General features: G+C 28.7%; 1 protein-coding gene across 1 annotated transcript; it reads right to left on the reverse strand.

The window, feature by feature from the left end:
• Positions 1–5,241: 5,241 nt before the first annotated feature.
• LOC129960423 (conserved oligomeric Golgi complex subunit 8-like) lies at positions 5,242–10,981 on the reverse strand. Its single transcript, XM_056073849.1, has one exon. The coding sequence runs from the start codon at positions 10,755–10,757 to the stop codon at positions 8,841–8,843; it is 1,917 nt and encodes a 638-aa protein (XP_055929824.1). The 5' UTR covers positions 10,758–10,981; the 3' UTR covers positions 5,242–8,840.
• Between the last annotated feature and the right edge of the window lie 1,189 nt (positions 10,982–12,170).

The following is a 12,170-nucleotide window of genomic DNA, read 5'->3' on the forward strand; positions in this document are numbered from 1 at the left end:
TACCCAATTAAAATGTCATTTCCAATACCATTTAAATTCTTTTCACATTTATTCATGTTTATACAGAAAATTTTATTTGTGATTCCCTGCTCTCTAAAACTATCCAGATAGTTCTGTTGCATTTCATAAACGTCTAAAAACAACATTATCATTATTAGAGGGATCTTTATATTTTTTACTCCTTTTATGTGCTGTATATTAATACAGAAAGCATTTTGTAAATAAGATTTCTAGTTTGCAAATGATTTTTTTTTTTTAAAGTTATGTCTGGTATATTAGACATTTTGTCACTACAGCTTATAAAAGGGAAATGCCATTAAAAGTTGAAAAGTTGTTATTTTAGAAAATATTTTACATTAGAGTAATTTTTTCTTATGTTAACAGAAAAATAAATTTAAACAGATTAAATAAGCAATTTTAACTTGCAGCAAAAGAATAATATAATTCAAAACATGCACTGAGCTAGTTTGCCAAAGTAGAAAGATGCATTAAAATGGATATTTTATACTAAGCAAAAAATAAGATGCCATAAATTCAGTGTAACGTGTTTATCACAGGACACAAAACTATTGTATAAGGTAAAAGTGAAAGTAGTACACAGCAATTTTTTTTTATTTGAATTAATTAAAAATTTAGCAATATTTTATTTGGCACCAGCTTCTAAAAATACTGCACAAAAAGGCTTTTTACATCATTTTAAAATTCAGAAAATTATTCCTTTGCATTAGAATCCTCTGAAGAGTCCCATACATTCTTTTGGCATTTAGCTACCTTCTGTTTCAGCGATTTTTTAATTTTTTTATATGTTTAAGTAATGAATGCAAGTAAGAATAATAACTAGTTATGAGATTGTAAACTTCATGTTTTATTTACTATTTTTATACTGGAATGAAAAGATAGATGGGAAAATCCCAATCAGTAGGAATGTCATTAGATTTCAGTTCCATATTTCAATTCATTATAATCTTATTTACATTTTTTTTAATGCTAGATTGTAGCAACGGTTAATAACTTAAAGTCTGCAGATTCATAATATTCTGAAGTTACTGCTTCTATTTTCTTTCAGCATTATTTTATTATGAATTTGTCATTGCATTTTTGCAAAAAGATGGATTCCAAAATTTTCAGAATCATATTTAATCATTCCTGAGATTAATTAATTTTCTTTTATGTAATAATTTTACAATATTTTTAATATCTCAGACAATTCTTGTATAAATTTAATCACTTTATTGTTCGTTTTAGTTTAAAAAAATGTGTTTAAATAGTGTTAGTCCACAATATTAAAAAGTTCAGCTTTTTTTCTGTTTCAAACCAGTATCATGTCTGTTTTTTTTTTTTTTTTTTTTTTCTTAGTGGATTGCTACAATAAACACTCAATAGGTCATTGTTTTCCATTGGTCCCAACCAAGTTTCATTACACAATAAGTAACTAAATCATCCTTTACCTATAGCCAAATTCAATTTTGCTCCAGATAATTCATCATCCCCAAAAATGGTTAAACACATTTCTTCATTTTGCATGCCTTCTTGTTGCCTTTTCTGCCCCACTCCTTGACTTTTAGAAAGCCAGACCTTTATAAGAATTTTTGATCACTCTTGTCACTTCAGCAGAACACTTTTAAGCCTCGATTGTTAAGCATTGCTTTCCATATAACACTCGTTCTAGGGATTTGGATTCTTGGACATGCTGCTAATCATTCAAAGCACATTTCCCGTTGTGACTCTGTTAAGTGTAAACGTTTTTCTTAATTGCTTCTGAATGTGACTTCATTTCTTAATGAGCAAGCCCTGCTATATGAACAATTTTCCCTTTGCAGTTTGTGGTTCAATTATGTTTTTAATGTGTCAGGGAAATAAAAACTTACCTCGTTATCTTTTTTGTTTGTTTATTTAAATCTTAGGTGCACTCACTTTTTGAAAAATCAAATGCTTTTGCTAAAGAACACCATATTTCCAGAACTACATTAAACGATATTTTTCCATCAAAACAAATCTTTAAAGAAGTTGACTGCAAAGACAAAATAAAGTGAATGAAAAAATCAAGGAGGTTTTACTTCGATAGCTAAAACATGCCAGAGTGCAAAATATGCCAATTACTGCTGTGATTATCAAAGAAAAAGCATTAAAGATTTCTGTGGCAGCAAAGGTTGGCTGGAACGTTTCAAAGGCAAACATTGCTTTTCTCGTAAAAATATTTGTGGAGAAGCAGCAGCTGCTGATGGTGATACTACAATATTACATTATTTTGATTCCTACAATTTAAATGAGTATCAAATGGTTTAACACTTTCTTTCACTCATTATTATTTAGTTGCACATATATTTTTTTTCTGAGTAAGGCATTTATCTACAGAGGTGGTTATATGGGCCATGTATTAGAGTTGGTTAATTTCATGCTATTAATTAAAAATAATATAGGACATGGTTGAAACTGACTTACAAATGAAAACCCTTAAATTGGTTACAATGAAACAAACTCATTTGTCATATACACCCTTTTCAATAATAAATCTTGAATATTTGCAGTTATGAATTACTCTAATAATATATAGTACATTTGTTTTATTATTATATTTAAAATAAATTTGCTAGTATAATTATATGATATAAATTTGATTGTTTCATCCTTACAATATAAATACTCTATTTGAAATGCATTGATTTTGAATCTGAAAATGCTTTTATAAGGTATGTATTATTTTTAGGTTCAAAATTTTAAAAAACCCTGATATGGAAAAAAATGATGTTTTAAATTTAAGAAAATAAGCAATTGCTCCATTCAGGGCATATTTCTTCATACCTTAAAATCTAATTAATGTAATGTAAGCTAAATTAATGACATTGGATAGGAGGGAGAGTCAATCTACCATAAAGCATTTTAAGAATATTGAAACAAGGAATTTCTGCTGCTTTTTCGCACATCTTTACTTGATATGTTTCATGTTGTAAGGATGAATTTTGGTAATTGATTTTCACATGCTTCCTGATGCATTCAGCTTTCAATTTTTTTCATTTGTATGCTCTTAAAGATAAATATTGTTTTTATATTTTTAGAACTTAATCATCAATTAATTTAATAAAAGTTTTAGTAATTCCATACGACTGATGCTATCTAGCAGCTAGTTTATTAAAGAACAAAAATTCAGTTTTTATAACAATAAAATAATTGGACTGCAAATTATAAAATAAGACTGCTATAGAATGAGTAAACTAATTTTTATATGATTTATATAATGCTTTCATTATTATTAATAAAAGTAAATTTTTAAAAAATGCTTATAATTGACTTTTTTACTGAATATTGCTAATTTAATTACAATAAAATTAAACTAGTACTGTAAATTTTCATAAAAATTAGCTTTTAAAATGAATGAGTCAAATTATATTTCTTTAATCATATCTCAGAAATCTTCATAATACTTCATGTTTAGTAAATTATCCATACGTTAACAAATTATTTGCCTTTGAAATGAATAAGAAAAATGAAGGTCAATTTTGCTGCTTAGAAGATTAAAAGAAAATTTTATGCGCATATTCATTTATTATACTCTTCAGTTTCAAGCATTTAGATTATCAACAGATCTGGGATTATTTTTTACCTTAAATCTTAAACAATTATTTTATATGCACTTTTAATGCAATTATATATATATATATATATTACAAATTTGAGCTATCATTGTTTTCACTATCTACAGACTCATTCAGGAAATTTCTCAACTTTTGCAGTTTATGCTAATGCACACATGAAGTAAACTAATGCTTTGAAAGATAAATAAACCAGACCATTTCTCTTTAATGTTCTGCTCAAATCTCCTAAATCAAGAATTCTCAAACTTTTTAAATTTAAAAAGACATAAATAAAAATTAAATATGTATGTACAATCATTTCCAATTTATAATTGCTGCAAAATATTTTATAATATCAAATTATATTTGCAAATGAAGTTTTTTACATTGTAATAAGATATAGATTAACATTATAATATATGTAAATTGCAATTGTCACAGATTTCAATTCAAGAAAGATTGCCAACATTTGGAAAACTAAATATGTGTCTGAATATATATATATATGAAAACAAAATATTGAAAAGAATAATATTTTATTAAGATGTCCAATTCCTTTTGAATTATATGACGACAAACTTAAATAGCTACATTTACGTAAATATGCAGGTTTATCTATTTGCTGTCTATGGCACAAGATTCATTTGCCCCAGAACTCTTTTAAACTATGTTTTGTTGGTGGCACAATTTTTTTTATCAACATTTTTCCATATAGGTAGCTAAAGACGTATTTGCAACATATTATTCTTTATTGTTTTGAAAAAGATAATAATGTAGACAAGATTTGTGTTGCTTTTGGAAATAATGCTATGGCTATTATGATCTGTAATTGGTTTGAGATTTAGAGAAGGCAATGAAGAACATAGCATTTGCCTGCAATTTTCAAAAGCAACTGTGCATAATCATCTGATCAGGATGAGATTCATCAATCGATGTGAAATTTTAGGTTTCACACCTATCGATAGAGACTGGTTTTATGAACAGCATTTCTACATGTGATTTACTTTTTCGGCGACATGAAAGTGATCATTTCTTAAAGACAGAGATAAGGTAGATTTTGTATCAAAATGTACAGTAAAAACAAACTTGGTCTGTGGACAATACATCTTAAACTGTTGCAAAGTTTGGATTTAACCTGAGGAATGATCTTTAGCCCATTTGCTAGAAATAAAAAGGTGTAGTCTAGAACAAGTTTTTCCTTAAAAGTAAAATCAACCTGCAAAAATTCATAATTTAAAAGCCTCTTTAGCAGAAAAACAGATATATTGATGAGCTAGCAAGGCATTGTGATAATACAAAACTGCATGTTACGTTAGCTATGGGAGAAAAGTTGTTACTTAATTAGCGAGATTTATGGGGAAAAAAATATGGAAGCAAATATGTTTTGTTTTTATGTTTTAACTATAACAATAATTGCAGAAATAAACACTAAATATTATAAACATTTTTTTTTATTAATGTGCTATCAAAATTTATACATTATAAATAACCCATTTTCTTCTAAGCAGGAGTGCCACTCAAATCTGGAAAAAAAATTCCCTGTGTTTTCTCAGTACTTAGATAAGAGGAAATGCAAAAACAGCACTCATGTGCTAATGCAGTCATAATGCAATAAGATTTTGAATGGGAAAAAAAAAAAAAAAAAAACTTAACATTATTTAAAATAATAGCATATCAAAATTTTTTTGAAATTTACAAAAAAAAAATCTTTGTCTAAAATTTAAAAAGACAAAATTTATATATTAAAAGGGGGAATATATCACTTCTCATGCTCTTTAACTGTAAGTCACATAAAATTAAGGACTCGGATGAAATAAAACAAAACAATTTTGGAATCGTAATACAAATCATTTAATGATTACTTAACAAAAAATATTACAAAGCAAAATTACTTTTTTTATTTATTCATTTTTGCCAATTCATGTATTTAGGCATCAATTTCTGCAGATTTTTCAGCAATCAGTTTCATGGAGCTAATTCCTAACAAATAAGATAGACATTTTTGTATGGCCTAACATACATTTTTTAGCTATTTCACTTTTAGTGAACATATGTGAAAATATTTCCGATATATCATTGAATGCATTAGAGAACAAATGTGATGCAAAAAGGTTTAAAGTCCATAAAAATTCAGCTTAAATGATTATTATTGTGCTAAAAAGTTTGAAATTGGTTTATTTTTGGACTTGATACACCACTTTCATTCCTTTAGATATAAAATCTAATAATTATGACTTTTTTGAACTGGCATGCAGTCTTGCATGTTTTCTTCTTTCGACATAACTAATAAGTGTCTGTTTTTCCATATTACTTAGGCTTTTTATTTTCTTACAAAGTGAGTAGTATGCAACAAATGGATTTTGCGGGACTTCTCAAACTCTTCCAGCAAAATCAGGATTAATTACATTTATCCATCCAATTTGTATTACATACGGATTTTGAGCAGCTCATTGTTTTAAAAAAAATTCTCTAATCTACACTGAATAAGCTCGTAATTTCTCACAATAATAAACAAACTATTTAATAAACTAGCATGTGAGCAACTTAATACTACTGTGATGCATCGCAGGATGAATGTTATTATTCCTGCCAAAGAAATGTATTCTAATCTCACACAATTACAGAAGTTTCACGTATGTATATTGGGTGTAGGGATTGCAATACCGAATACCGGTATTTCGAGCCATTTGTACAATTTCGTAATACCGGTATTCACAAGTTTAAATACCGGTTTTTCGGTATTTACTAGAAATTTTTAAAATTGTCTCCACTATATGTTCAGGTATCGCGAAACATAGCAAAATAGTATACGTTTTTGTTTTTATGTCTCCCTAACGGGCAAAATTAATTAGCTAATCAATTGCTTAAATCTAAATTAGTGAAACATTAATTATCCCTGAAAGAAAATATTGTAACCATAACTACTGATGGGGCAACAATTATGAAAAAAGTTTAGGAGTAATAGATGTATTATATCAAAAAAATAAAGAACAGAAGAATCCAAATACTGTGGATATAGAAATTTCGGATTCCAACTTTGAAAAGAGTAAGAGTGATATTGACAATGAAGATAATGACAATGTAATTGTTGAAGAAGATATTGCTAATGAGGATGAAATATTAACCAATCAAGAAATGCTTCCTATAATTTATAAAGTTCGAAAAATTGTTGAGATATTTAAACGTTCCCCTATAAAAAGGATATATTACTAAAATATATACTAACTGAAAATAAAACAGAATATATGTTAATATTAGATTCTAAAACACGTTGGAACATTTTACTCCTAATGATGGGACGATTTTTGAAACTGAGAAATCCAATCCAAATATCCAATAATCGACTTAAACCTGAAAATTAATTTTTCAGATAGTGAATTCGACTTAATATCCAGAACTATATCAGCTCTACTTCCAATAAAACTGACTATTGATGCATTATGTCGGAGATATTCCAATTTATTAACAGCTAATGCAACAATAAATTTCATGTTGCAGTCACTGAAAAAACAGCACACATCACTATCTGAAGAATTATATATTACATTGAAAAATCGCACAGAAGATAGGCATACCGAAATAGAAAATGTCTTATGGTATTTACATAATTATAATGATTTTAAAAATGAAAAAGAAGAAAAGAAAATAACCAATTCAAATCTGATTAAGTTTAGAGTAAATTTTCTTAAAATTTTTTACCCACAAACCTATCCACATTCAGAAGAATTCGGTTCAATTATCGAAGATTATGATGTCACTACTGTCGATAGTGAAAAGGAATTGTCTCTTGAACAAAAATTAGAATTAGCGATAAATAAAAAAATTTAAATGAACCAAAATACAATACAGAAATCAGCTATATCCAAAATCATCCGACGAGAAATCGATTTATTTTATTTGAAGATAAGGGATTTAGAGATAAATACTTGGAAATATATCGCGCCTTGCTAACAGTACCACAAACTAGCGTAGATGCCGAAAGAGCGTTTTCGATTCAGCTGGTAATTTTTACATAAAATTACTTTTCAGGCTTAATGACAGTACAATTGATGCATTATGTTTTTTAAGATCACATTTCAAAACTTTGTAAAAGTACCACAGACTGAATAGTGATATTTACACTTTTTTTGTGATTTAAATAAATAAGATGTTTCTTTACTTTTTTGTGATTATATACTGTTATAATTTATAAATTATTTTTGTGACATTTACACTCTATAACAAAACTGGCAAATAAAACAAAGAAACACCTGTGTTTTCTTTCTTTTTCTAAAATTTGTAATACCGGTATTAAAACCGGTATCCCGGTATTAAGATTTAAAAAATACCGAATACCGGTAATGAAATTTTGGTCCGGTATTGCAATCCCTAATTGGGTGCAATTCGGGAATCTTATGGTGGGGGGAGGGGGAGGAAAACTCTCACAAATTGAAACTGGGTTGATCTATATAGAAAAGAGAGAGAGAGTAGAAATTGCGCAAGTTCCCACATTACAAAATTGCAAATGGTATTGTTTCATTTTTGGAATCGATGACTATTTTCTTTTATTCTTCCAATCTTTAGAGATCAGCAATTTTTAGATGGGGAAAAAATTATTAAGAAAGTAAAAATTTCCTGGTTTTTATAAAAAAAAAAATCATATTTCACTATATTTTTAAATTCCCTGGGTTTTCTAGGTTCTGCTAGTGGTGTGAAAACTCTGCCTAAGCAGGCCGTCAAAATTCAACCGAAAAAAGTTCATGACTAGTCTGTATTTTGTTGAAGACAATGGCTCATATTTAATTACCTTTGTACATGTATGCCCATCAAAGTGATCCGAGTTAAAATATTGCTAATCCATTTTGAAAACTGATATACACACACACAACCAAACCTATTTGGAAGACTGAACAAAACATTGAATCATATTAAATTATATTTTTTTAAAGAGATATTAAGAAAATTAGATATATATTGGATATTTAAATTTTTAAAAAATGTAAACAATATTTTCAATATAAACTATATATAAGTGATAACTTAAAATTTATTAAGAAGTATTTGATGCTAAAATTGGTTTATTATAAAATATGTGCAAGGCCATACTTCACAATGAACAATAACAATTAATTTAATTAATGCATAACAGCACAATTAATAAATATGAAAAACTTAACTTTTAATTCTAACAACATGCAATAGCAAGCAATTTGCACAAAACTAAAAATAACATTCTTGATTTCACTCAAGTTCTGTGTTTTGCTATTCTTTGTTATCAAAGATTTTTGTTTAATCCATTTTAAGTTGTTCTATTTCTGGCACATTTTCTGAAAATTCTTGTATTTGTGCTGTTTCCTCTACATTCTGATTTAATAGATTGGTATCTGTAAGCAAAGTATCTTCTGCAGTTGAATTATTATTATCAATGATAACAGATGATTCAGTCACATCTGACATTTCTTTATCATAATTTGAATTTTCATTCAACCCACCTGCATCATCATATGGAACATTTTTATTTTCTTCAGTAAGTATCTGCATGTCAGGATCTTTATCCTGAACAGAAAATGTTAAACCAACATCCTCATTATCATCTTTGGTTGGTAAAATAACTTGAAGTGGTTCTAGCAATTTGCTGGGATTTAATTTACACAAGTATTCATACTTTTTGAATTCTAAGGGTGTAATACCCAAAGTAAGGCACATAGCTTCAGGAGGAAATATGATTGACAAGCATTTATTCAGGTGAGGTACAAGATCTGATGAAAGAAGGAAACAAAATTTATTAAAATTTTCAATTTCTAATTCCTTCATGTGCCGCAATTTCTTTGAGTGAAGTGAAACTAAAACGTTTATCAGTCTAGACAAAGAATTAGACAGAGAGGTAACAACATCATTTGATATGGCAAAAGAACAACACAGTTTCATTTCATTTAATGCACTTAATATATCATTACAATATTGAGCTAAAGGATAGAAATCCAAAAGAACAGCAGGTGGTTGCAAATTGTCTTGCAGTAATGTAGTAACTAATAGAGTAGTATTGGTATACATAGTAAAAGCAAAGGCTTCCATAATTTTTTCAAACTTATAGGTTGCACGCTCAACAGCTAAACAGAATTTTTTTAAAGCAACATTTTGGAACACAGGTATCAATAACGGACGGAAATCAATGTTCACTCGACTGAAAGATAAACCAAAATACATACACTGAGCTAGAACAGAATCAATGCGTCCTCCAAGATCTGCAGATATATCCTTTTCTAAAATATCAAGAAACCAGGAAATTTTCCATATAATCCAACTGTGAAAAATGGCACAATTACTCTTAGAATCTTCACGTACCAGAAGTAAAGGATCATCATCAGCGAATATTGCTCTGCATTGTGTAGTGATATCAAATAAATGGACTCGGCTACTTTCAATCACTTTAATTACATGCTCATATGCATCAACTGTATCAATATCGTCAATTACTTTTTGAAACCAGGCATCTCTGGCCTGCAAAAATTTAATTCGCAGTTCTGAATCATTAAACACATCCATTCTTCTTAAATAACCAACAACTTTTAGACAGTCAGGAAGTTGAATATTGGTTCTCAGTTTTGTTAGAAGATGAGAAAGCATCACATTAGTAGATACCTGTACATCGTGTACAATACTTTTAATGAGAGGTATATCCATATGCTTTCTTTCTAATCGTTTTACATAAGCGGACAACTCTAACGCTTCGTCATAATACCCATTTCTCACATATGTATCCATTAATTGAGGCATTTCTAAAAATTCTAATAGCTGTGGATGTTTCGCTAAGGTTGATGATGCCTGCCTCCATTTAGCATTTATCCGCTGTGCTTCTTTGCCAAATTCTGCACATTTCTCTTTAAAAACTGGTAGAGTATCAACTAAAGAGTTCAAGCGAAACTCGATTTTATTGAAATCCTGGAATATTTTATGAGAGCATTCTGCAGCTTGAATAAAGGTTTTATAATTATGGAAAGCTAAATCTTGAGTTTGTTCTAATATAGAAACTCTTTCCTCTGCCAGTTTGTCTGGTTCTTTACTGAGGCGCTGAAGGCCGAGAGATCCTAATTCAGCAAGATAAACTAAAACATCGGTATTGTCTTTCCATGTTTCTCGAAATGATTCGGGAAGTACACGTAACACTTCTTCATAATCTGCTAAGTTGTGATCTTCGGACGACATATTTCTACAGTCTACAAACTAAAAAAAGAAAAGAATATGTAATTATCTATCATTAAACTTTTAGTCACAAAAAGCTTCAATTGGCACCAAGGAAGAATGAAGGTGTGTTCTCCGGCGTATGCTCCAGAATTGTTCTTAACTGACACCAAAATTTCATAAAGTAAACAATAAACAACACATCACTTTCATAATGAACCACAAAACAGGAAACTACAAACACTGTGCCAATCTTTTGAAGTCCAATCATGTGCTTGTTTTCTCTATCTATATGAATTGTTCTTTAGAGCGTTCTGATTGGTTAGAGGTTTATGGTGTTTAAGAACAAATAAACAAATCGACTTTTCCTTTGTTAACATTTTTGGTCCAACTATATGCTTTCATTCAGGCTCCTTTGCTGTTTAAATTTGGTCATGCGATTGGATTCAGAATTATGTGGCTTGATTAGAGAATAATTTATTTATTCTATAGAGTTGTAACTTTTATTAAAAGCGAAGCTTAGCATGTGAATCTAAGCAATAAATTCATGAATCGGTACTCCATATCACCTTTAAGACACACACTTTTCCATATTTATTATATTGTATAACTGAAGTTTCCTCAGAATGAAGCGGGTTGTTAACTTAAGAGCTGCGATCTTTGAGTTGGTTTTAAAGAGCCCGTTAATGAATAACTAAATAAACAACCATAAATAATGAAGCGGTGTTCCATAAACTACAAACTGATGTAAACTTTTGCCACGTGATAATTTATGCTCTCCCTCCCAAACTTTATAATTAATTTTTTAGCAATAATTCTGAATAGTTTATAATATAATAAGCTTCAGGCCCGAACCTCGAAAAGGGTACGTGGTTAAAGAACCGCATTTGGACCAAGAACCAAAGCTCGGCAAAAGGGTTTGTCCATGACTAGTGCATATTTAATCAAATTTCAACAATAACTATTCTATACTTATTTCAAAAATATATATATAAAACAATGGATGTTTTAGGGTATAAAGGTTATTTAGCCGTACCAAACATTTATGGAAAAAAATTCCCAAATGTTTTCGTTGTACGTTCGCTTTTATATCAACTTATTATAATATAGCAGAAAATTAAATACAGTCGCTGGAAAAAATATAGGAGCACCGTAACAGTATGAAAATTTTTTCAAAAATAGAAAACGACGATTTTTGGGTTATAATAAATAATTTAATAAAGGTGTGGTTTGATAAATAATTTAAATGACTTGAAAGAATGGTGTCATTGTTTTTGGGTTACAATAAATAATTTATTTAATAAAGATGAGTTGTAATACATTAAGCCATTATTTTTAATATTTTGAGTTGTATTAAATGATTTAAGCTATTATTTTTAATAAAGATGAGTTATAATAAATAATGATGACTTTTTAAAAGAATGGTATTATATTCTT

The sequence above is a fragment of the Argiope bruennichi genome, chromosome 2, assembly GCF_947563725.1.
Source record: "Argiope bruennichi chromosome 2, qqArgBrue1.1, whole genome shotgun sequence".
In the NCBI taxonomy this organism is placed as follows: Eukaryota; Metazoa; Arthropoda; class Arachnida; order Araneae; family Araneidae; genus Argiope; species Argiope bruennichi.